Here is a 27,307-nt window from a genome sequence, read left to right as displayed (position 1 = left end):
GCTACTGTGTATGCTTTATTAAAACCAAAGCAGACTGCAGCAGGCTTTTCTTTTTCATGACAAAGACAAAAAGTATTTGGATTTCCAGAAGCACATGCAGGATAGAAGAACAGAAACTCCTACCACCTTTCTGCTAAGGTAGCAGCATGAAAAGTGAACTTCAGATCTGGAATTTTACATAGTAGCAAATGGAATGTTTTTAAACACAAACATCCTAATTTAAGAAACAAGGCTTCAAAAACATACATAGTGTTTTTTACATATTGAAGCAAAAAGTTCAAATGTCAAGGCCTTGCCATGTTTTACTATGGTGTTGGATAGTATACACATGAAGGTTAATCCTCTTCATTGCAGCTGAAAATGAAAAAGGGCTAGCTGTAGAGTTGGTCAGCTTTACTAACATTGAATAACAGAGTAAAAAATGATTCTGCCTGCTGTTAGCAAAGGAGGTTTTTGTAACCTTTACTTTACCTTTTTCTTTAAAAAAAATCTCTCAGTTTTTAACTGGAAAAATTATGCTCCCTTGTTCTTCAAAACAGATACATGCATCTTCTCCAAAGGAAGCTGCAGTTGTGTAATTCAAAGTGCCATTGTAGCTGCTGTAATTAGAGATGTTCTTTTTCATTCTGTCTGTGAAATCCAGAAGACAAGGAATAAGGCAAGACCTTTATTTGTAAAGACTGCACAGATGTCTTTGAAATTTGAGTGAAAAATAAAGTAAGTGATATTAGAGAAAATACTAAAAAAATTGGAGAATGAGGTATTAAGCAGTTCCCCAGTCTAAATCTGATGTTCCTGCCATCTAGATGAAATCAGAGAACTATAACAGCAGCCTAGATTTGATCAGCAAAATATGTATAAGCTATTAAAAGCAAATTTATCTCCTTTGTTACATCTAAGCATTTGCAAGCTGGCAGAATTCTCTGAAGTTTTGGTTACTCAAATTCATTTCAGACCCCTCCTCTTTAAAATTAATGAATAGTAACTGTACCATGAAGGCAATATGCTGCTCCACACCTGTTAAGAAGCATGCAGTAATTCTTGTATTTTGTTCCTTTCTACTGTTGTCTTACTGCTGTCTGTATGTACTTTGGCCAGTGACGTTAAATACATGGGTACCAGTTACTAAACAGAGGTGGGTAAATATGTTGCAACTGTTCCTGCAACCGCACACTCTGGAACACACTGCCATGACATTGGTGTAGCAAATTTTGACATGCTGCCTCAGTGTTTTTCCTGGGATGCTTTACAGTAAATCTTGGCATCTTTGTTATGCCCACATAAATTGAGATGATACACATGGGTAAACAAGCTTTGTTTATAGAAGCGAAATGCACAGAAGGCACTTTCCAGAGTTTGCTCCAGTTCATGATAACCAAGCCACTAAAATACCCTTTCTGGAGTTAATTAACATTTTTTGTATTCCTTAATGAAAGGGTTGAATAACAAAGGGTTATATAAAATATTATGAAAACATTTTAGCCTTTCATTGACAATTTACATACAAAGAAACAAGACATTCAAAAATTAGGTCTTCTACTGGAATATGAATAACATATCATTTCCAGGGATTCTTAACTTTCAAAGAGATTCACCTTCTGACACTTCATTGATTTGCTAAAAAGCTTTTCCATACAGTAGCTGTACATGTACTTTCCCCCTCTCACCCATATTTCAGTGTTCAATACCATAATAAGACAGAACATACGTGAACTTGGTCAATGCAATGCACAAATGAGGAATCTCAGAATAAATCACAGCAGAGAAGCACCAGCAATGGCATCTCCAGGTTCATGATACCAAACCAGCAGAGAGGACAGGAATTGAAATATAATTGCTAAATTATCAGTTAGAGAGGATACAAGAGGATGAGTGAAGACATTAGTGCAATGACAGCATCTAGCAAGGGAGGAGGAGGCATCGCTTTAGAGTATCTAGCACATGGGACACAACCAAGCAAGAAGATGAAATAATCTTTTCTGATAAATGAGAAAAATCAATATCAAGTAATACAGCTCCAAATTCAATTTAATCTGAAATGGAAAACATAGGATGCAACAGAAACACTAAGGCTCTGAACCTAAAAATCTAATGATCTACTGCACCAACTGTGGACAATGAAAACTGATTCTAAGTCAACTAAAATTCACAATTTGTTACAGGACATACCTTAGAGCAGTGTCTCTAATAAAAGGCATGAAGAGAAAAAAAGTGTCCATCTTTTTTTCACAACTTTTATTATACTGAATTTATAGTGGCATTGCATTTTAGAAAGTGGTTTTTGATCATGATGAACACAAATGAAAGTTGATTTTAATTTTTTAAAAGATTGATACATGCCAAAAATAATTAAGTTGGAAAATAGAAAAATGTAAGATACACGTAAGTTTTCAATGTTCAAAGGGGAAAGCAGGAACAAGCATTTCTGTGTGTTAAGGAAAGACGACTTAAAAAAATTTAAAAACAAAGACAAATTAGTAATAAAAAGTATTCTTGCTGTACAGAGGTTCCATAGGCCCTTATTAGGGAACATGTGACACAACATGTGAAAACTGAAGAATACAAATAGTCAATGTCAGCTGGATTATTTTGATGCTCCAAGCTTCTCCTTGATTCAGGGCCCGAGAACTATGGAGTAAAAAGTTATTTTCAGTTTTGTATAGAAATTATACACTTCTACAGACATTGTTTCTCTGATTTTGGAATAAGGTACCTAAAGCATACAGAGAACACTATATAAATGATACTACACGCCCTTTCTAAAGAAAATCACCTCTTCAACCTATTAAAAATGATCTATGACACAATATCTTGAATTGGTGGTTGGTTGTTTTTTTTTTTTTAGTATTTCCTTTCAAATTCCACACTTTTGTGATGACACCAAGTACTGAAGTAATGACAGTTTGTGAGGGTGCTTAAGAATTCTAGAGAAAAAAATATGTGAAAATACTAGTATCAAAACAGCTAGCTGGCTAGAACATCCCCAACTAGAACACATCAGCTATGGGCGTGTTTTGTAACCACCCCAGTTAGAAGTTAGGCAAAGTAGTCATCTGAAAGCATTAACAGGCAAAATACCAGTGCCTATTAAAATACTGAAACAAAGGCATGTTAGGTAATTGTGAACAGATGTAGGAGTGTATGGGATAACTGAGGTCAGCTTATAGTACAATGTACAATTGCAACATTTAATTCCAGAAGCATCACACTAAAATATAGCACGCAAAAGCGAACAATTTCTGACATGCACACTAACAAGACTGAAAACACAGATCTGATGTTGAAGCCATCTAGTATTGCTCTAAGAGGAATCAGAGTCCCTGGAAAAGATAAGAGGAAACCAGGATGCATTAAAAGATTGAATACAAATGCAAAGTAACAACAGTCTTTGTACAAGAAAATGATCAAGCGTATCTAAAATACTGCCTTCCATTACTGCATTCTTTTTGCAGCACCTCAGCTACAGAAAGAAAATATCATGCCTTAAAGAGCCACCTGGCTAAGTTACTGAGAAATGCAAGGGTTTAAAAGAAGCTAATGCACGTTGCTGCAGAAGAGAATTCAAAGTAACCTGAAAGTGAATGAAAATAAGATGCCTCATAAACTATTCACACTACAGAAGGGCTAATAAACTCAAATTGTACAACTGGAAATTGAAACAGATGTTTAAGGCAGAAGTGTTTGTGTAAGAACAGTAAACAGAACAAATTGCTAAGCAAGGCCACAAGAGATAAAATAAAGCCCTGAAGGTTTGTTCAGCAAAGTGATTTAAATGTCCATAATTCTCCATGTTCTAATTAAGAAGACTTGAATAAAGTAGTGTTATTTATGTTGTGTGTTCCAGTTTAAAACTCCATCGTTTCTCTTCCAACTTAATCCCGCTGTCTTTGGTGTAATCTCTACCAACACACATAGAATAATACAGCTCTGGTTCTCATTGTAAAAAACAACTTGGAAAAAATAAATTACATGCTTCTCATGATAAAATGCAAGGTCCTGATCTGTTGCATGGTCCCATGATATGTTTAGCAGCCTCTCAGTAGTAGTTTTAAGTTATTAATTATATCTGAAGCAGAATCATAATTTGCTGTTATCCCCCCGCATCACTTACTAGTTAACTAGTTTACTTTGGTAGATAAGCCATCTAATAGTCATGATACACTTGTGTTCAATTCAAAAGTAATGAAATCTAGACTCAGATAAGTTTGTAAATTCATATATAGACCTTAGCTTGTAAGTGTAACCATGATATGCAGAATTACTGCTTTTCCTGCATTGGAAAAAGACATCACATCTGTCATAAAACTAGACAAAACTATGAAACATGGCTGTCAGTTCATGACTAAAATAAAATAGTAAAGTAAATTATTTTTAAACATTGTGTTAAATATATTCACATGATCACCATAGCTATACGAAATGGCCACTACTGCAATCACACACTATATGTACATAACATATATGCCACAACAGTTTGCAAGTGTTGAGTTTTCACAGACTAGCCAATTTTACCAGACATAAATAACCTTGTACCAATTTTTAGGCATTTTAAAAGGAATTAAATGTCCTAAATATATCCGTTCCTCTGCAAAATTAAAAAAAAAAAAAAAAAAAAAAATTCCTAAAAAGTCAGTGCAAATTGAACTTGTTCACCAAGATAGATTCTTATTAAGCTGAGGATAAACAAAGTTTAAGAGATTAAAGGAAGAAACTCATAGAATTGCCAACTGCCTTTAGCAGAGGTTAAAGAAGATTAGGAATCAGAAGTCCTGGATCCTATAGCAGAGCCTTCTGTGAGTAACTATGCTGTGGCTGTTGAGGTGGCGGAGGCTGTGGTTGTTGTGGAGGTGCTTGTTGACTGCCGGCTGTTTGTGGCAGAGGTGTAGATGCTAAGTTATAGTTTGGCACCTGGGACATATTAGTTCCAGCATTCTGATAAGCAGCAACATCAACAGTAGCAGGTGGTGGACTATACACTGAAGCCTGGTTAGAGTAAGTATTTCCAGCAACAGAGCCAACCATTGCACTGGAAAAAAAAAAAAAATTAAATTTGAATTAACAAACAATTTACCAACAGAACAGCAACACTTTATTGCTTCTTCAGCTGTTCTATACATATACAAAAAAATCTCCTAACTCTGGATACCTTGCATATCTAAAACTGTAGCCAATGAATATTCCAATCAAAACTCAAACACACTTCTCAGATTTAAACACACCTAACACACCTCCCATGGATTTAAAACTAGACTGTGAATCTATACTTTGTTTTATTTTAATGTGTAAGATGGAATCCCATTTATCTTCCATTCTGCTCACAAAAAAAACAAAACCCACCTGTTTTAAATAGCAAAACAAGTCAGGTAAAGTATGCAGAAACTCACTTTATCAATATAGGTCTTACCACCCCAAATAAGTACCTTTGGGGGACAGAGACTAACAAATACTTGATAATTCAAGATGCATGTCTTTCCAACTTTATAAAATAAAATTACTGCATACAGAGAGTGGAAAAAAAAAACCCAACCCAAACTAATCTTTTCCTAAGGTCAATTCAAAACTTTCACAATACAGGTAGTTTAGTGAAAGCTTAGCATCTTTGGGCATCTACCCAAAATAGAAAGCCACTTATAGCTCCTTTATATGGGGAAGCTGTAAAAGCTCTAGTAAGTATTCCTAGCCCATTCACTTCTTTCCCAAAATGAGTGGAATTCTCCCCATGCTTCGACACTAAGATATCTGAAGAAAGAACAATACAATATACACTATCTCAGAAATTACGCAAAGCCTGCCAGAGCAGCAGCTAACTTTTAATATACATTTAACAATGAAGATTATATTAAAAAAAAAAAAAAAAACACAGAATTGTCAGTCATGTCTATATAATTTTCTCTAATTTTTCTTTTATATAAAAGAAATATATATATATAAAAATTATATATTTCTTATATATAAAGTAAAAGCCAGAGAAAATTATAAAAACAACAGAAAAGTTTGAAGTTTGTCAGGAACTTTTACCAAATACATGACACCAATAAAAAGCACACTGGAAATAATTGCACTCAAGTGTCTTTCAGTTGTGTTTAAAATTATTCTTCTGTAAGAAAAAAACCCGTCCTTTAAATATTATCTGTAGTCCTTTATGTTTAAATTGATTTAAACTTGAATAGGAAAATATTTAAAATTACGTTGTGTAAGATGTCTGTGCAGGCTGACCGGGCAGTACTGAGCTGGCAGATGGAGTAACTGTGCCTTGGCTGAGAGAAGAGAGTTGTTCAGGAGGAAGATTATAGCCTTGAATATGGCCCATCTGTGCACTCCCTGCCACCAAATATGCATTGCTTTGAGGTTGTCCCGGATAAACCTAGGAAGTTAAATAAAGGAATATTAAAAATAAAATACAAGAAAATTTTGTATTTAATATCTGACTTTAGAACTTAAAGACAGCCTCTCAAACCTTTTATTACAGATGTTTTAATAGAAAGCAACTGACTGTCTTCCATTAAGAGTTGTAGTACAAAAAAATTACCAGATCTTCAAAGGACACTATTTACATTTCTAACCTCAGGCTCCAGTACCAAAAAGGTCAAATAGTTTACTGGAAAACTTGTATTCCAAATTTTATTTTAATGATTATCACTCATGCTAATTAAGAGCTTCTACTTTTGAATTAAAATGCTGAAGGATTTAAATCATGTAACAAATAGCAGTCCAATGCCAAAGCAGTTTTGATGCCCAGATAACTTTCACTAAGTAGAACTGTTAAAACAGAAAGACAATAGTGTATTATTTTCACGTCATTAGTTAACCTATCATTTCATGTAACTGTTGAGACTGCCATTATAAAATTGTTTGAGCGGGGCAGAAGGGAAAAAGAGGTTTTAAGGAATTTTCAGTTGAAAATAAGGTAATGTTTTACAACTAAGTAAAGGAAAAGCTTGGTCTAGATGTGTCAACTATATTCTAAAGCAAGACTAAATTTCTAAACCCCATGCTTTTCTTCAATCATTAATTATTTGGCTTAATACAAATTACTAGAAGAAATTACCAGGTCTCATGCACAGCTGAGTTCATTTAAGTTTATGATATACAGCTCTTCTATCTTAAGATCCATGAATCTCAGATGACATATTCATAGAAGGCTTATCAATATCGCAAAAAGAATTTTAGAAGGCAGAAAAGGCACAAGACCTCCTAACTTTTCAGAACTTTATACTGGCTCATCTTCACCCCAAAATCCAGTTTCTCCCTTTAAGAATCTCCAGAAACATGCCCATTTATAAAATATTAAAATTATTTGATAGGGTCACAACATGATTGCTTATCACATATGAACGGTAGACAACGTTCCTTTTAATGGCACTGCAAAAACATATATCCTCTTCTTTAAAAGACACTGAAAGAAAGTACATACTTGTAGAAAACTAAAAGAACTAAATCTGCTTCAATGTTTATATAATACTGTGTAGGTATTAATAAGTTTGATTGAATTTTTTTTTTACTCACTCAAAAAGCAAGTGAATTATTGAAAAAACAGTTTGAAATGTTACATATTCCTACAAACAGGAAAAGAATAAAGCAAGTGTGCATTAGACTATGGAATTAAACATTTAAATGTTTAAAAAACCTTTTAAAAATACCATAGTATATGAACAAGCCAAAAGACCTACTCAGAGATAAGTCAATTACATGGAAATGGTGCTATGAAAGAATTATAATTTTTAACTTCAGTAATTTAAATGCTAAATGCTCACCACTGATATTTAAAAAAATGGAAACTTGATTTTAGGGTGGGGAGGGCATAATCTTAAACAGGAGTTGTACTCCTTTGGTTCTTTACTTTTTTTGACCCACTACGGAAAGCCCTGGCAGCTTTAATTTTTAACTTTATGTGCAACTCAAAGCACAGGATAGGTTTTTTCCTTGATCAAAAAGACCTGAACAGAAAAGAACTAGAAGCGTTAGAACCTGCAAAAGGAGAATATCCAAAGCTTGCAGCTGAAAACAAACAATATTTATTTTTACGTACTGTGTTGAGAGAAAACGCTGCTCTTTCATTTGAGATTATCTCTGAGGGAGCAAGATAATTTTAACCTAGCATTAAGGTAAAAAAGATCATAAAAAGACGTTTCCAACTCAGGTGGGAACAGAAAGGCAGAATAGGAAATAAATTATTAATTGCAATCAACATGCTCCACCACACTTTATATATCAGTATATATTTATTTTAGTAATGGAGAGAAGTATACGGTAAAAAAAAATATTTGAGCAAGCTTTATAAAAAAATTAGCTCATGTGAAAAACTGCTTATCACTAATAAGAAATTAACCATAGCTCAGTATGTACTTGATAACGTCAATGGCTATTAAACGTTACATACATACCTGAGAGCCAGAAACACCAGATGACTGCATATAATACTGTTGGTTTTGTAGTTTTGCATACATGGAATACATTGGGTCTTCATTCATCAATTTGTTATACAAAGAAAGAGCCTCCATTGCTTTAACATTGAGCTCTGAAAGTTCTGAGTGTTTCCTAGAAAACATATTTTACAGCTTATTCTACAATTTAGATAACTTCAGTACAGAACAGAAAATACAGGGAAACTTTCATGACCTGTGATAAGCAACACATTCTTACTGCTTGTGAAGTGATGCCTGATGACTGCCAGAATGTCAAATGGTACAATACTATAAAATGTTATGTGACTAGGGAAAAAAAACCTTGAGACCTTCTCCCAGATGAGAAGCTACTAATAAATACACTTATTTTCTTTGCCAGTATTCACAGAAATGATTAAAATATCATTAAGTAACAACACTGGTATTTCTAAGGATGAATCTTCATTTGAGTCAAAATATTTGACTTATTTTACCTGTCTATGTCTTCCAACTTTTCATCTATGAGAGGTCCCATCTGGTGGCACATTGCTAGAATAGAAAGACATTAAAATACATCGGAGTAATAAAGATTTCCATACTGCAAGTCAGAAAGCAGCTTTAAAAAAAATTATCAGACTGAAATGTGTAGATGCTAGTTCATTTTTTTTTTTAAATCATTACTATAATCTATGCCAAAAAAGTTATAGTAACAGAGGTAGCATCATAAACAATTTAAGAATGCGATCCAGCTGAAGTTTTCAGTAGTGGTACAATTTTAAAAGTACATTTTAAAAAGAAAATAAAAATTCAGCAAAACAAAACACATTTAACATCCAGGGAGTGTAAAGCTGAAGCTATTTTGCATAAAAAAGTTCAGGTAAATCTGAAAGGTGATCTCTTCTTCAAGGAAGAAAATTTGCCACTGCAACCTAGATCATGTGCTCAACTAACATTACTACAAAAAGACTATTTAGGAAAACAATGAAGGGGAAAACAGGTTGCAATGATTCAAATCATCTGCACATCAAAGACACTAATAGCACATTGCTATCTCACTATTCAAACCACTAAACATGCAAAAACCAACACAGAAACTTCTCAGAAAAAGAATGGAAAAGCAATAAAATAAACAAAAATGCACCCCCCGCTAACTTTCAGCACAATGGCATGGGGTTCACGTAACTGCCAAGCAAGCCACAGTTAACTAACAGAAAGATGGAGTTTGTCAAGTGTAAAATAAACAGACAAGGAAGCTGAAAGGGGATACTACAGTCTAACCCTACTCCAGAATGCAAAATGTGGCCACTTATCCAAGCAATCAACTATTTACTAATCAAGAGATGTGTTTAATCCCAAGAACGACTGAACATTCAAACCGAGAGATGAGACAAAAAGATTAAGCCATCAAAGATGACCTAAATGCATTATAAGCAGTTCTTGAACACTGTCTTCACTCCTAGTTTTCCCAAATTTGAGATGCAGAAGGTCCTGAAAGCCTCTGGGCCATGATGGGTTAAAGGGCATCACTGATGTGTTGTTCCTTGAAGGCAACTGCAGGTGAAAGAGGAGTTGCATGAAAGGCACCCATCTGCTTCTTTGAACCTGGGATCAGTAACATATTGGCAGAAATGCTGGGAAAAGATGTAAAACCTGGTGTAAGTTCTGCCTATTTTTATGTATAACACAGTGTCGTAAAAGGCATGACAAGGATTGTTTAGATGTCTGTACGCTAACATGACGACTGCACTGCTGCCAACCACAAATCCTGGGCTCCTGCTACTGTTGGGATGAGCTCTCCAATTTAAAGACATTTGTGACTGGACATCTGGGTGGCAGAAGAAAATGAAGTGTTTTTTTGTCAAATGTTGATCAGCACCTTCCACCACTGGTAGGAACCCAAGATCCAACACACATCTGTAACAAAATTCCCAGAACCTATGCCAAAAAAAACAGCCACCCAAAGCCTACCTGAGCGTAAAGGAAGTACGGTCTTGAATATGGCACTGTAGAACTACACGCAGCCATATGTTTAGCAAGTGCTCTTGTAGGTAGCTGGGGAGCAATCATTTGACTACACTGCAGCTTTCAGATTCTAGAAGCAGTCTCACGGTTTAATATAGAATTCAGCATTGTTCTAATGATCTCACAATGCATTTTGAAAGGACATCCTAATGTAAGCCATATCTGGAGGTTCATTGACAAGCATACCTTTAATTTCTTTGCCTCTGTCCTGGACCCGATATAGGCAATCTGCTTCTTAGACAACAGCCTCTATAACTATATTTGGTACTTGAAAGAACAAAACCATCCATGTTTTTTTTTTACCCCTCTTTAGCTTTAGTGGAACTAGAATACATGCAGACATGACACTGATGTGCAGTTCCTAACACAGGATTCATTTACAGGTATGAATGAGACTGGTGTGGAAAGATGGGAGATATCAAAAAACTTACAAGCTTATGCACTTTTTCCTAATTAACTTCTAGATAGATCTGGAATCTGCCATTTTCTTAAAGTCTAGTCCTATCTGAATCATCAATTTAAGCCAATGTTCTATCTCATAATGGGTAAGTTTCTTTACTTCCTTCTCCAAAGTTCCCTTCCAAAAATTTTGCTGCATCTATCAACCTAGGTAGAATGGCCTATAATGCCTCTTTGAAGAGGAAGTCTGATTAATTTGAGTGTAAAGGACTAGTATAATTTGTAGTGCTCTATAAGGTATTCATTAATATTAAAGTCCTATAGAAATTCGCATACAAGTGAAAGCATGTGGGACACCCACAGGTCTACTCTAAGCCTCAGTAGTATTTCTGCTTCCTCTCATGGAATCTTCCTTACACTCCTTTTGCAACTCATGCTGTACTACTCTATGAAGGAAAAAAAAACCCTGATGAATAAGATTGAATGAAGTATTACTGGGTGTTGAAAAGGAAAAGAATATGGAATATAGTTTACTTGACAGAGGAGAGGGCTTGTTTTAAGTTAAAATTTTGCAGTTTGGTCTCTTAGATGTGGGAAACAGGAAGTGAGAAGATAATTACGGCTCAGGTACTTTCCTCAGGCATGCTTGTGATGTGCACACGAAGCTGAAGTAGTTTCAGCTTAGTTTCAATTTGGTTTGATACAGGTAATTACTAAAGAGGGAAACAACAACAAAAAAAATCCATGAGATTTTCTTACCCTCAAGATGAAGCAATTCTGGGAGGTCTGGCTGGTCATCAGATGGATCTGCACTTTGTAACATCTGCAAGAGTTGGTCCATTTTATCCTAGAACACAATTTGTATAATTAGGGCACATGTGATGTAGGGGGAAGCATTAACACTTTTGGCCTAGTAAATTAAAGCAGCTATTTACAACAGCCATTTGGATCTCTTGGGACTTGGAAACCATCTAGACTAACTTTTAAGAAAATACAAATCATACATGCTACTTTACAGGAACGAAGACGCTTGACCAAAGAAAAGCCAAATGATAAAAATTATTAGTAGTAACAAGTGAAACATGCAGAATACCCCTTTATCCCTAAAAGTCCTTCTAAACAGTATTTTTTAAGTAGTTTCTATTTTTCCATTCTAGTTATTACATATGCAATACTACCACCTAGTGGGATTAGTGCAAATGTTTTGACAGAAAACATCGAGAGAGTACTTTAAAAAGAAATGGGTACTTGTGGTGGTGCAGTGACAGTACTTAAAAACTAAATTCACTGAAAAACGACCCTACATTTTGTAAGTGTATGAGGCCTATCAGCACATGAGCAATGTCATTACTAATATACATGAAAGGGTTATTTTAAGACGATGTTTGGAGGGGTTGCATGGTTGACTTCAGAATAGGGCATCCTTGATTAACCAGTTTAAGTGCAACCTATTTATAAAAATAGCAAAGGGTAGAAAATTAACAGACATAAACTCTTTGAAAAGTATGTCTTGGAGTGAACTATATTGCTTAACCAAACATTACATGTAAATGATTAAAAATCACATTTTAGCTGAGTGCTATCAAATAAATAGCCTTTAACAGGCGAGAGTTACATAGGCTGTATCAAAGTGGAAACTAAAACCATGGTTTTTCCTCCTTAAACCCAGGACAGACAGGAAGAAGCCAAATGAATTACTTCCTTAAAAATTATACTATGGTAATTTTAAAAACAAAACAAGACACTAAAACATAATGCAACGTGGAATCACAGAAGACAAAAGCTGGAAGACACCTCAAGGCAGGCCTGAGATAAGCTATTTCAGCAGATTACAAACTAATATCTCTTGGGAGGAAGAGTATTTGAGGCAGGAGTTAAACAAGACTTTAGGAAGGCAGTGACTGATTTTTCATTTCAAAAAAACAGTGACAGAACCCTAGTTGAGAAAGAACTAGAAGGTCATGAGAGAGAAGGGGAAAAATTCTCAAGAGAAAAATTCTAAGCCCTCTGGAAGGGAGAGGGGGGAAAAAAAAAGTAAATAAATAAAAAAAAGAAAGAGGCAGGGGAAAAACATCCTGGGCTGAGAGTTCCTGGGAACCTTGCAGAACCACTGCGGTGAGATTGTGCAAATCTTACTAAATATTACTTACAGAGCAACAAAAAGCTTACAGTTTTCAGAGAAGGAAAGAGATCTTTCAGACTGGGGGAAGACAGTGGTGGTTATACTGGAAATAAATCTAAGACAGCATTCAAGATGAGTATCTCTGAGGTATCCTGAAGTACTTAAAGCAAAACTTGAAAGCAAATGCATCACTCCACACCAAGCTTCTAGTTTGGAGGTGAACAGCTGTACAATCCTGGAGTAGGGCCCTAAATGGAATGCAGTTTCCAAATTCAGTTTCAGAAATTCCTAATAACTTCAAAATACATGAACAAATTAGAATACTGCAGATTTTTTTTTTAATTTTAATTAAATCAACTTTCCCTTCCCACTCTCTTTTGATTATGTTCTCTTGATATTTCAAGTACAGGATGAAAGGGTTAAACATCACATATTTAAAGGTACCAGCAGTTGAAAATCAACACTTTTATCATGCTTACTTCATCAATATAAACTGGTTCAGGCTCAGGTTCTATTGTCTCTACTTGAACTTCATCACTGAACTGCACTGTTTTCTTCTCAACTTTCACTGTAAGATAAACAGGCAAATTTTATTTGATAAAATAAAAACGAACAAAACAATGACATAAATGGTTATACAGCTAGCATGTTGCCTAAGTTCTTTGCATTTGAAACATCTACTGTGAAAATTTTAAAAATTAATATTTTGTTGACATGTGAAGGCCAAAAACATCTCCATAGACTTAAACAAATCTGTAAATTGCAAAAAAAAGACAGTAGCTCACACAAGGTCAATAGAAACACATTTTAGCAGTAAATGTCTTTATCGTAGTCTCCCTGCACTTAACATACTTATTCATAAGTCATCAAGAAAACAGGGTAAGAGAGGCTGATTGGAAGAAATAGGGCTAATGAGTCAGATTTCAGAGAAAACTGGTAAAATCATCTATGACAAACCAGAGCCTTCTTTTGTCCAGAGCAAAAGTATAGAATCAAAAGTTCTCAAATTTTGCTATCCCTTCTCCATTAAATAGTACCCGCAAAAGCTTCTCACTCTTCTGTAGTGGAGGCCACAACAAAAAAACCTGCCAAATACTACTCTTATCACACTACTCTTATCAGTTAGTCTTAACATAGAACAGATGACTCCTACGGCATGTAATTCTGCTGACCTTCTCATACCTTTAGCACACTCATATTGAGATCATGGGAGACTGATCTTGCAAACCCATCAGGTTTACAGAAATCAGTTCTAGAATCTTAGAACCTTGTCTAATATTTAATATTTTTATTAAATATTTAGAGTAGGTTAGACTGATAAATAGATACAAGATAACCAGTATGCAGAAAAAAAAGCTCCTTCCATTATGCACACATACATACCTACAGTATGTAGGTTTCTTGAATTGTTTGAACAGTGGTAATCTGTCTCTGACTCCTATCTGCCATGGGGTCTTCAGTTTTTCCTTGATTAGATATGTACCATTGCAACCAGGCAAAAAGGCAATTTGGAAAAAACCTGCTGCTGCATTTATCTAGGTGTCAATGGAGTTGTTAAATGAGTCTTAAAGAAGCTACTGATAAAGCCAGCAGCATACAGCACCATATTTTTCAGCAGATGCCAGCTTGGGCAACCTTGGTCTGACACAAAGATATGACTGTTGTTTGTGAGAGCACAGCAAGGGCTGCTCAGTTTTACTTCAAGCATCACATTAACTTGCAACTGAACTCTATCACAGGGGAAAGGAAATAGGGAAAGTAAATCACGACAGAAATATCTCTTGGGCCATGGTAAAGCTTAACATACATACATAAATGTAATGTTACTTACTCATTTCTGGCTCAGCAGAAAGATCAGCTGTTACAAAATTAGATGGAAACAATCCTATACCCTGATGAGTTTCACCTTTCCACCAATTTGGATCACTAAAGATAAAAAAATAATTTAAAATCCCATACTCACATGGAGTTTTCCTAAGAATTACACCATACAAGGGATTTATATTACTTGTACATAAATACAATTTTTATATACACAGAAATAGTTGTACAAGAATCTTCATGCAACTACATTTGTATGTAAAAATTTTAGGAGATAACTAAATAAAGTATTTAATATGTAAATATATTTTATTGCTATTGTATTCCAATGTATGCTTCTACATAGAATATATGATTATTCCCAATTGATTTTTACAGTCTAATACACTTCTAGTAGGCATTCTATGTAAATTACCTGTCATCAAGGATAGTTATAAGTTCTCCAGCTTTAAAAGTTAATTCGTTGTCTTCAGCAGCCTCAAAATCATAGATTGCACGAACCTTTCGGCCCTCATGTTTGTGATTTGTTAAAAGGCTTGAGGTGCTCGGATACAAACTGGAAAGTGTTGTTTGCTGTTGCCTTTGTTCTTTTAGTGACAGTTCAATAGCTACAAAAGAAGAGTTATTCACATGAAAATTCCCTGTAAAAATGGATTAAATTATATGAAAATTTAACTCTGTGAAAACTTCTAGTATAATTCCATTCCTGTTGCATCATAATCAACTTCTGCCTTTCACTTAGAAATAATGGTAAAAAAACCAAAAAGATGTTTTACAACTAGAGAGCACAATTCTGCCCATACATTTACTGAGGCTTTCAACACAGACAGGATGAATAAATAGCACTTAAGCACAAACAGGATAACTCAGTGAAGTCATGCATTTTTTATTATTATATTATTGCTATTACCTTGAACTGATGTAAAGTATTTACGTTCTTACTAGCATATACATGATGTTGAACTTTTCCAGATAGCTTGAAACATTAAAAAGATACAGCTGTTCAGGTTCACACAGTTTCTCTGCTAGATCAGGAGTCTTTAGCCTGGATTCACAGAATCAGAGAATCACACAGATTGGTGGAGATTGGAAGACCCCTCTGGAGGTCATCTTGTCCAATCCCCTACACAAGCGGGGTCACCTAGAGCTGGCTGCCCAGGACTATGTCTAGACAGTTTTGAATATCTCCAAGGATGGAGACTCCACAACCTCCCTGGGCAACCCGTGCCAGTGCTCAGTCATCCTCACAGTAAAAAAGTGCCTCCTTAATTCATAATTAAGAGAAATATTTTTGCTTAGACAAGCAAAATCTTGTCCATTCCTTTTCTCCCCTGTGGTGGGTTGACCTTGGCCGGACGCCAGGTGCCCAGCAAAGCCATTCTATCACTCCCCTCTCCTCAGCTGGACAGGGGAGAGAAAATATAACAAAGGGCTTGTGGGTCGAGATAAGGACAGGAGAGATCACTCACCAATTACCATCATGGGCAAAACAGACTCAACTTGGGGAAAATTAACTCAATTTATTACCGATCAACCAGAGTAGGGTAATGAGAAATAAACCCAAATCTCAGAACACCTTCCCTCCACCCCTCCCTTCTTCTCAGGCACAACTTCACTCCTGAATTCTCCACCTACCCCCCAGCGGTGCAGGGGGACAGGGAATGGGGTTTACGGTCAGTTCATCACATGTTATCTCTGCCGCTTCATCCTCCTCAGAGGCAGGACTCATCACACTCTTTCCCTGCTCCAATGTGGGGTCCCTCCCATGGGAGACAGTCCTCCATGAACTTCTCCAACGTGGGTCCTTCCCATGGGCTGCAGTTCTACATGAACTGCTCCAGCATGGGTCCCTTCCACAGGGTGCAGTCCTTCAGGAGCACACTGCTCCAGCATGGGTCTGCCACTGGGTCACAAGTCCTGCCAGAAAACCTGCTCCAGTGTGGGCTCCTCTTTCCACAGATCCACAGGTCCTGCCAGGAGTCTGCTCCAGCACGGGCTTCCCACAGGGTCACAGCCTCCTTCGGGAACCCACCTGCTCCAGCGTGGGGTCCTCCCTGGGCTGCAGGTGGATATCTGCTCCACTGTGGACCTCCCTGGGCTGCAGGGGGACAGCCTGCCTCACCATGGTCTTCCCCACGGGCTGCAGGGGAATCTCTGCTCCAGCACCTGGAGCACCTCCTCCCCCTCCTTCTTCACTGACCTTGGCGTCTGCAGGGTTGTTTCTCTCACATGTTCTCACTCCTCTCTCCGGCTGCCGTTTCTGTGTACCCCACAACTTTTTTTCCTTCTTAAATATGTTATCACAGAGTCGCTACCACTATCGCTGATGGGCTCGGCCTTGGCCAGCAGTGGGTCCGTCTTAGAGCCAGCTGGTATTGGCTCTGTTGGACATAGGGGAAGCTTCCAGCAGCTTCTCACAGAAGCCACCCCTGTAACCCCCTGGCTACCAGAACCTTGCCACACAAACCCAATACATCCCCCTATCATTCCTTGAATAATTTTACATTTCTTGGTCATTTTCAATTAAACTTGACTGAGCAGAAAGATTTCACTCATATTAAACTCCTCCAAGTTTGTGAAAAGAATGATCATGTTTAAGAGGGGACAGAGCTGGACACAAAAAAACAAGAGAACTTTAGAGAACCCATGCAGAATATGAACCTTTGAGACACAGATCCCTTTAGAAGTAGACTTTGTTGGGTCAACTGTTGAAGAAACCATTGGTAACATATAAAGATGGGCTAATGGCGATTTAAATAAATCAATGTTATAATAGATAATGGATAAACAAAAAAAAAATTCTATCAAAGATGAGAAACTGCAAACATCCACCAACTACCAGTGCAAGAACTTCACTTTTACAGTGAATAGTCAGTTACAACTTTAAGCCCAAAGCCATACTACATAGAAGAGCTAACATTTGATGCCTTTACATTGCTGAAGCTTCACCTCAAAAAACAGTGTCTAGACCATAAAAATCAAACCACTCTAAGAATAACTCTTCACATGTCTGGTATAGGATCATTAAATGACCTTTAAATATGCTTTAGTGTAACAGTAAATCAGAAGAAACCATCCTAGTTTTATTCACTGGGACTGCAGTGAGATATTTAACAGCCACTTAGGCTTACAGCAATCAAAGATCTAAAGTATACTACAGAAGCAGTATTCAAAAGAATAAAAGTTTAAAGTAGTATACTCAAAATACTTCACGTACAACTTATATTACAATCCTTATTTTCTCCCTCCATCAAATGTTTAAATTGCAAATGAATGTGCTTCACTTGCCCCAGGAAGAGGGAAAATCCAACTGCAGTACTTGTATCAAACATTTCCATAGTGGAGCATGTCCTTAACATAAGATTTTGCAGATTTTTTACTGTGTCGTTTCCATTTGGCAAGGGAAAAAAAGTAAAAATCAGCAATTTTTCACATTTTTTACCCAAAGAATAGTTTTAATTTCTAACCCTTCAGGAATGGTACAAAAAGAAAGGAATAGTAATCATAACCACAGTCCATAAATATATTATTCACATAGAGGAAGGAAGAAAAGCATTTGTTCCTGCTTTATTTGATATTTACCAATATTTTCATCAGGTCAGCATGTAAATGTACTCACCTTTAGCTAAATCCTCCTCTTCCTTTTTATTGGCTGCTGTACCAGGATCTTTGGCAACTAGAGCGGGACTTGCTTTTGCCTGTTCAGCAGCCTAGCCAAAAGTGAAAGATGTAAAAATGAAATCAAACAAGAAACTGACAATTCATTAAGCTCACCATTTTGATTTGTATTCATCTGCAATATAAAAATCTAAAGTAAAGCAGAGCATTTCACCCCTCAAAGGAATGTTTTATTAAGACAAGAGAGATTTCACTTTGTTTGCCAAATATGTTACAGAATTCAAAACTACAACTGTAAAATACAGAACTGAGGATAGCAAGAATTTGTTTTACCCTTTAAGAACAACCACAAAATTTAATATACCTGTGAACCAACAGCTGGAAAAGTAACTCCTTGCTCCTTAAGATTTTTTATCATAGCAGATATTAAACTAAGCTGTGGGTCATTCTTGAATTCATCAGTCCATTCCACCATAAGGGCTTTCAGCTTTTCACAAACTTTTGGATGACCCTGCAAGAACAGTCAAAACTAGTTAAATAATGTAGGAATCTGTTCTTAATTCCTTAATTTAAAATAATTTCATGTTACTGTCAATATAAACTATATAGACACTTTATTTTTAAGTCAAGTGTATGAGTGAGGGATATTTTTATTAGAAAGGGAGAATAGTACACCAGCATTTCATTTGTACTAGTACAATAGGTACTAGACCCAAAATAAAGTAAAACAAGGTTATATAAAAGCCCTGTATTATCTCCATTTGCCTACCTCTGTATTTAGTGTTTCTTTGCTGTAATTTAACATGAAAATGAATTTGTACATTTGTAAATTAGCAAACGACACCCCACATCCCCCAAACAGAATACATAAGTAACTCTAGGGTGAAGTGGCATTCAGGAAGTTCTTTCTCACAGCCACAGTCTTCCCAGTAATCTTGTATCCTTCCCCCTGCCACCAGATTTTCAGTCTTCCAGAAGCAGATTCCATTCCACTTTCAGATTACCTCAATTCTCTGTCTGATTTCACTTTTCTATGAATTGTATAAATCAACGCAATACATTACCTTATTCAACACATTGCTTACTTCACTGGCAAAATCTCTTGAACAGACTTCTAAATGAAAGATTTTACCACAGTTTGAAACACATGCTCCTAGAAGCTAAAGAAAGAAAGATTAAAACTCAGAGAAGATTTTTTGCAATATAACTTTTCAGGAAGGAAAAGCACTACATTAAAAAGAACCTACTGTTAATGCTTGCATAGCAACATGGGGATCTTTATGGTTCACTCTCTTCATAATAGAACGGAGACAGTCCTTAGGCCTAAAAACACAAGATAGATTTTAAAAAATGTGATGGAATGAACATTTCCTATTGCACACATGACAATGCATGACAATGCTAACAGACAGCAAGCTCTCCTAAACACATTCATTAAATTATTTAGTAGCTTATAAGTGCAACATCAAAAAAAAAAAAAAAAAATTAACACCATTAACAGTTGTAGCCACTTCTATCTGTAGGATTGCTAGCTTGCTTAGTTATCAAAACCTCCCAGTAAGTTACATTACCTTTGTAGTTAGAGATTACTGTAAATACTCCAGAAATGCACAAAATCCCTTACAATTAGAGAACTTAATTCTCTGTAGTCCATGCACCTACTCCTCTGTATTTCACATACATATGTAACAACATTTGCTTACATACTGATTACCAACACCCTTTTGCTAGTTTTTTTTTTACATTACCACCACTACATTCCTCAGAGTCTCTTTTAATCTACCGAATAACATTTATAAAGAAGATATGCAATGAACCAACAAGTGCTAAAAAGTTTTTAGACATTCTATATCAAAGTTTCAAAACAATTAAATACAGAATTCAAGTTTTACTTATGCTGTGGTAGATAGAAATAATATGAAAAGGAAATTTAAGGAAGAATTTGAACAGAAGTTTCAGACACAGTTTTGCATATTAAAATCTGTGTGACTTTCTGTTATTTTGTTCTGTTTTTAAACATGGTGGAAGGCTGAGTGAGGCTGGGATAGGAATTATCATGGGCGTACAAGCATTATCTGTTTAATAGCCCTGAAAAGATAACCCTGAAAGAGGGCAAGTAGGGAAAGAAGAAAAGAGAAGGTAAATTTAAACTAAGAGATTTTATGCATTTCTGGAGTATTTATAGTAACTTTTTTTTTTTGGAAGCAAAATTATTTTTCTATTGAACTGATATCCAAGAACTAACATGAAACTTAGGTATAAGTTACACCACTGCTTGGCTATACTATATTTGGCAGTGTCTACATTTTACAGAAATGTCCACCTCATGTTTAGTAGTACTAATTATAGAAAATGCTGTCACACAGCAAGAGTACATATCACTCAGTGTATACCTTCATATAACCAATTATTACAAATGAAGGCTATAAGGCAAGCACTGCCTTTTACCTTTTAATTATCCAAGACTTCTCATATGTTTGTTCACTTTAATTGAGAAAGAATACATGCTAAAATTTTCAGAAATAACTTCTTTTTTTAACTATTAATTTATGAGTAGGACTATCAATGTGATATGAGCACAAGCACAAAAAAGTGCATGTCCATTAATTGTTAAGCCAGTATTTATAAAGGCAGGGTGCAGGATCAAGAGCTTAGCAGTTCAGGAACAGGACCATTAGCCTAAAATTTTTTTATTGAGGAATCCAAAGTCTTATTAAAAAGTAATAAAGTAACAAGAAAGCCTCAAGCCAAATGAACTTCCACATGTGTCAAGAACAATTTTGAAAAGGTTAAAAAAAAAACCAACAAAAAACAAACCCCACAAGAAACCCCTCAGTAATTCATAAAAATGCCTTTAAAAAATTTTTTAAAAATCTACTTGCTCATATATTTAACAGAAGCAATCAATATTTGCATGTTAATGTTTCAACAAGCTCAAATGTTTAAAAAAGTCTTTTGATTACATCTACACCAAAAAATAAATACAGGATTACCAATGTTTAGTCACAAAGACCAAGAATCCTTATTCTAGACAGAACTGTAATCCTTGTTTTTACTTCAAATTAATTCATCATACAATTTAGTTTGTAAATTATGAGAAGCACTATGCAGAAATCAGAGGGAAGGCACACACCCCATGAGAACAGAATTTTCTCTGTTTATTAGGCATCTCTCCAGACTGTGCTATACAAATATTGGGCCGCAGTTCTGCTCCAATGATTCTACAATCAAAATTTCAGAGGCAGCACAGTAAGTGGGAATAACAAATCAGTAGGGGGAAAATAGGGCAAGATACAATTGAAGCTATGGTACTATATACTAATATATCCAGAAAACATTCAAAATAAATTTCAGTTTTAGAGAGAAAAAAAAAAAAAAAAAAAAGTATCGTATTTTATTTAACAAAGACAAAATTAACAGCAATTGGAATCTAAAATACTACTTGCATAAAACATTTCATATATTTTCAGGAATTTATTATTCATGTACAGATATACAGTCTAAGGTAGCTGACTGTGGGGCTTGTCAAGACTACATAGGTGACTCAATTTTCCTCCTTGCTCCTTTTAGAAATAAGCTAGTCAAAGAGCTTCCTGGTCAGCCTGTTAGACATACACTGAGATGACTATGTAAAATGCTATTGAGATGGGTAACTTGAGGGGAAAAAAAAAAATATATAAGGTAGTTTGGAAGACTATCAAGTAAGCAATTTTACTGTTCTCTCTTGTATGAACAGGCACACAAACAACCAAAGAAGAATCAGCTTACCAGAATACTGACTCACTGAGGCAGTGATTAATCCATAAGGAATCAGGACAAAGGTAGGCAAGCAGCAATGTAGACAAACCATTTCTCAATGACAATTTTTCAATAGCCACCCCCAATAGAGAGTGCTGCAATGAGCATTTCTATTTTCTCAACCATTGGTGCATTCTCCCAGTCACTGACTTAATTTTTTTTCAGCTGTCATTTTTATTAAGTAACTTTTCTGGAGAAAAAACGAAGTTGTGATAGTTTCAGATGTAAAGACTGATATGTCTCATTAAGTTAATACAAAAGGTACAACCATCTCAAAGCCAAATGCAAACAGAATTAGACTTAGGAACTGTTTAGCACTGAACTGACTGAGGAAAGGGGGGGTGCTTCATGCTAAAATATACCATATGTGGCCTTTAATTTTCCCTTTTATTCTGCTTAATACATCATTCAAATTTTATAACGTTATTTTACTCAGAGCTGATAAACTATAGATTCAGTTGTGTAAGCATTTTCATTGCAGAAAACCAACACTATGCAAAAATCTATACCTTTCCTGTAGTCAGATGATTTAAAATGCCAGTCAAATATGATAAAAGCTTCTAAAATAAACAAGTTTTCAATAATGCTGTATAAAAACAGCAAAAAAGATTGCCTCTAATGGTAAAATCTTTGGTTTATTCATGTTTCCATGTTGAAAAGGCAGCTTGCTCACTGAACTACCAATATTCCCCAAAAAAGGGGTGCAAACAATGTAATATGCAACTGCTGAGCCGTACGAGTTCCTAAACAAATTCAGAGATTAAAAAAATGTGTTGATTGTCTCATAGACAAATTTTAGATCATCTTAAGAACCTGGTATGCAAAACATGCAGGAAGTATCAAGTCAATTCCTCCTTACATATGGCAATACTTTATATATGCTATTGTAAACAGGCATGTTACTAAAAATATTACTGAATTTACTGCCTTTCCAGTGTTTTCTATGAAAATTCTGGCATCAACTCTAATAAATTAGATTTTGAAATTCACAAAAAAAAAAAAGAGAGACTAGTCAAAGAGAGAGATTCAGTGGAATTCTAACTTGCTAAAACCTGTTTTAGTTGGTTGGATTAAGGGAAGAAAGGTAAAATTTTTAGCTATTGGTGATTCTCTGTAACCATGGTATTGCAATGTAAAAATTAACAGTAGCAATTCTGTTCCTGAATCGTAGCATAAAGTTTCCAACAATTAGTCTGAATACAAACAATTTGTTGGCAGACTTAATTAATTGAGACAATGTGCCATGTAACACCGTGGGACAAAAAACTGCCACTTAATGAAGAACAGTCCTTCTAGTCTACTGTGGCTTCAGGTGTAGGATGATCTACATCTAAAAAGCTGCAGGCATGCAATGGAGCTTACAGACTGGTACAAAGAAAACCCATAAATCAGAGATTTTATAATCTAAATTTCTGCCAAGAATAGTAACAGACAGCTTGTATTGGACCAGAATTGGTTAAAAGATTAAAGCAGATCCCAGTTAAGAAGACTAGCATCCTTGCCACAGAAACTTAAACTGCATGAGAATTTCAAACAATGTAGCATATCTGATTTAAACCTCTTAATGGGGAACTTTGTCTTGCTTTACCTTGCTATGGCATGACATAATCCATCAAAACAAAGGAAACCCACTATCAGCAAGTTTTAACAGAATCTGAATTTAAGCAGTGAGTCAGCTGGCAGCCTCTTACAAGCAGGGTAAATATACAAAGATTAAAGTCACAGCCAGGATAAAACCACTGTTTTATTAAAAAAACAAAAACAAAAAACCCCACCCAAAACCACAAACACAAAAAAACAAAAGCAAACAAACAATAACCATAAATCATAACAGAAATTCTAGCTGTCCCAGAGAAATTTAGCTGCACATTACCAGAAGATGCCAAGCAGCTGTCTCTTGCAGCTACATATATTTGAGCACTGTTCAGGCTAGGTTGCTGTGAGACTAAATCTTGCCTGTGGAAATGCTTTCAGTGATTAAATAGAATACTGAAGCCTTAATAATATAGTTATTGATACAGGCTCAGCATCAACATGCACAAGAAGCAGTTTTACACATACAGACTAATATGAAACATTATTAACAATCTGCCAGCTGTTATTTTAACTACAGTTATACACAACAGTACAAAAGTCTCAATATGTGTGAGAGACTGAAAGAGTTAATGCCTCAAACATTGTGGTGGGGCAAGTTCTGCTTAAAGACAAACCCTGCACAGCAAGGAACCAAGGTGAAAAGCCCATCAGCTCAGACATCAGAAACAGGAGGGGGAGGGCGTGCTGGAGGGTGCACAGCTCCCTGTTCTGATAAGCTGTTCTGATACAAAGATCAAACAATGGCCACGTCTGCAAGGAAGGAGAAGTTACTCCCCAAACTACCCCCAAGCCCAAAGGCTCACAAACTGTTCATTAACCTGACGAGTTCGGGTGCGTGCCCGAAGGAGGGGCAAGGATGATAAAAGGACACAAACTGAAGCCCCGGGTGTGCAAGCCCACCGGGACTGGACCCCTCAGCTGACTGGACACCTCAGCTGACTGAACCAACGCTGGACCCAGAAACGGTGAAATCTTTCTCTCTTCCTTTTTCTCTCTCTGTCTTCTTCTCTCTTTCCTTTTCCTTTTCCACAATCCCTACACCTCATCCGTTTCAAGATATAAACCATTGACCAAGTCTGAGACTAAGAGTAGATCCAGCCGCCCCTAGACCCTTCTCTGAGGAGGAGTCTGGAAAGCAAGGGGGTCTGCTCTGAACCTCGTGACTCAACAGGAGGGATCTCCTTATTCCCTGTATCGATGTATATGGTTACACAGTTTACAGAAGTAGTCTTATACCAATTCCTGTTGTGAGAAACCCTACCACCTACTACCACACCTCCCCAGTTCAGTTTGCTTCTGTCATGAATAAAATCTTTAACTGATCGTTTGGTGTCCTTTCACCTTAAATTAGCCTGAGGGAATTTTGAATTAAACATGACTCCCTGGTCTGTCCAGTCTGGGTCCTGACAATATGCCATGCTATTTATAAGTACTCCTCTAGAGACCATCTCTAATCCCAAAGAATAAGCTTATTTGCAAACCTGTCCTTTGGAACAAAAGTCCCAGGTGGAAATTTGCTGTCCGGCATCTCATACTGTTTCCTGCAGTTTTACAAGGCAATCCAAGTTGTTCTCAGAGAAGACTTCCACTAAACAGCAGCAATGGCAAAACTCTCTTTTTGAGGCTATTCCTTACCTGAATTGTTACAGGGAATGCTTGGAGAAGATGTATTTAAAACATTTCCAAAGCCTAATACTACACTGAATATAAACACTATAGATACACCAAAATAATGTCTTTAAACTATTTTTTATTTGCTCACTCAAATTATACTTTAACTTTTCATGTCCAAAAAAGGAGTCCATGCATAAATTCTATGAGAGAGCTCAGTAAAGAATCAATAATGGAAGCATTAGCAGCCCATATTAAGATGTGTTTAATTTAATATCACATTTTCAAAACGTACATTTATCAAAGCCCTGATATCAGGGAATAGCTTCTCAAAACAAGGGGAAGAAACAGAACCTCGTTGCTTTCTGTGACAAAGACACTGGTGGTCTCGTGGTGAAGACAAGGGAAAGGCAGCAGATGCTTTATACCTTGGTTTTAGCAAAGTTTCGACATAGAGTTAAAGCACCTTATCACTCAACTGGTGAAATATGGGCTGGATAAAAGGATGATAAGGTGGGTGGAAAATGGGCTGGCCTCCTAAGCTGAAAGAGTTGTCACCAGTGGTACAAATTCCAGCTAGTGGGCAGCAACTAGTGGGGTCCCTCAGGGATCTCTGCTGGTACCAACACTGCTAAATGTCATCACTAATAACCTGAATGGTGGGAGGCAGTGCACTCTCAGCAACTTTACTGACAACAGCAAATTGGCAGGGAGCAATCAATACACTGGAGGGCAGGGCTACTATTCAGAGGGACCTGGACAGGCTGGAGAAATGGGCAGACTGCAACTTAGTGAAGTTCAGCAAGAGCAAGGGCAAGGTATTGCATTTCAGATGGTCTGCACCAGCAAAGGCCAGGAGCTGACAACCTAAAAAGCAGCTCCACAGGAAAGGATCTGCAGGTCCTACTGGGTGACAGGTCTCAGCAGTGCAGCCTGGCAGCAAAGACAACCAACCGCATTCTGGGTCAAACAAGTGGTCAGCACAGCCAACAGGGCCAGGGAAGTAAGTGATCCTTCCCCTCCGTTCTGTCTTGTAAGATTGCATCTGGAATACTTTGCCCAGTTTGGGGCTCCCCTGTGCAAAAAGGATATTGATGCACTGCAGTAAGTCCAATGGAGGGCTCCCAGGATAGTCAGAGGAGAGACACGTACAAGGAGAGATGGAGAGCGGCTTTCAGTTTTGAGAAGAGCGGACTACAAGGGGACCTTACTGCTTTCTACAACTAATTAATCAGAGAATACATAGAAGACGCAGCCAGACTCTTTCTTAGAACTGCACAGGCACAGGACAAGATGTAACAGACAAGTTGGAACAGGGCAAATTGTAATCAGATTGCAGGATTATTTATTTATTTATTTACTTACTTACTGTGAGGGTAGTTAAATACTGAAACATGCTGCCCATAGAGGTTGTGGAAACTCTGACCTTGGAGACATTCAAGATTTGACACGGTCCTGAGCAACCTGATCTAATTAGACCTGTTTCGGGCTGGGGAGTTGGACTAAATGACCTCTGGAAGTCACTTCCAACCTAGATTATGATACTGTAAGAAAAATACCTCATGAAGTCTTCTGGGTTTACAGTGACACTGCTAAAACGTACCAGTTTATTTATTCTGTTACATTGGTGAAAAGCTGCTGTACACAAGTCCTAATTTTAACAGGTCGGCTAGTATCTCCAAAGGAAGAATTGCAAAATACTTGAGCAGAAAATCCATACATTTTTCTTTTACTTGTAATAAACTTAACTTAAATGGAGCTGTTGCAAAAGTCTATACAAGATAACAAAAATTTCATTCCTCTTATCTAAGACTGCAATAACAAAAATTAACAAAGTTTGGGGAGGAAATTTCTGAAGTCACTTACCCTGTGCGTGACTGTCCAACTTTATCACAGATGTCTAAGATCAGGCCCCAGTCCTCTGCAGTGTTCATCT

At 36.5% G+C, this 27,307-nt stretch overlaps 1 protein-coding gene across 1 annotated transcript; it reads right to left on the bottom strand.

Annotated features, from left to right (window-relative positions):
- Nucleotides 1–496: 496 nt before the first annotated feature.
- Nucleotides 497–27,307, bottom strand: STAM (signal transducing adaptor molecule (SH3 domain and ITAM motif) 1). Its single transcript, XM_010577909.1, has 13 exons — nt 27,238–27,307; nt 19,614–19,689; nt 19,431–19,526; nt 18,731–18,877; nt 18,368–18,458; nt 15,164–15,356; nt 14,759–14,853; nt 13,407–13,495; nt 11,565–11,652; nt 8,879–8,933; nt 8,385–8,538; nt 6,189–6,364; nt 497–5,026 (listed from the first exon to the last, which is right to left on the bottom strand). The coding sequence occupies exons 1-13, from the start codon at nt 27,303–27,305 to the stop codon at nt 4,777–4,779; spliced, it is 1,578 nt and encodes a 525-aa protein (XP_010576211.1). The 5' UTR covers nt 27,306–27,307; the 3' UTR covers nt 497–4,776.

This window comes from Haliaeetus leucocephalus, unplaced genomic scaffold, assembly GCF_000737465.1.
Source record: "Haliaeetus leucocephalus isolate CR32 unplaced genomic scaffold, Haliaeetus_leucocephalus-4.0 Scaffold0, whole genome shotgun sequence".
NCBI lineage: Eukaryota > Metazoa > Chordata > Aves > Accipitriformes > Accipitridae > Haliaeetus > Haliaeetus leucocephalus.
Note: the sequence above shows the minus strand (reverse complement) of the source record. Positions and strands in the feature narration are given on the sequence as shown.

Excerpts from the sequence above, each read along its gene's own strand:
- STAM (XM_010577909.1), bottom strand. The coding sequence starts at position 27,305 with ATGAACACTGCAGAGGACTGGGGCCTGATCTTAGACATCTGTGATAAA. Across the intron at positions 15,357-18,367 it reads AGAGGAGGATTTAGCTAAAG|CTATTGAACTGTCACTAAAA; the intron begins GTGAGTACATTT and ends CTTCTTTTGTAG. Across the intron at positions 11,653-13,406 it reads AACCAGTTTATATTGATGAA|GATAAAATGGACCAACTCTT; the intron begins GTAAGCATGATA and ends ATTGTGTTCTAG.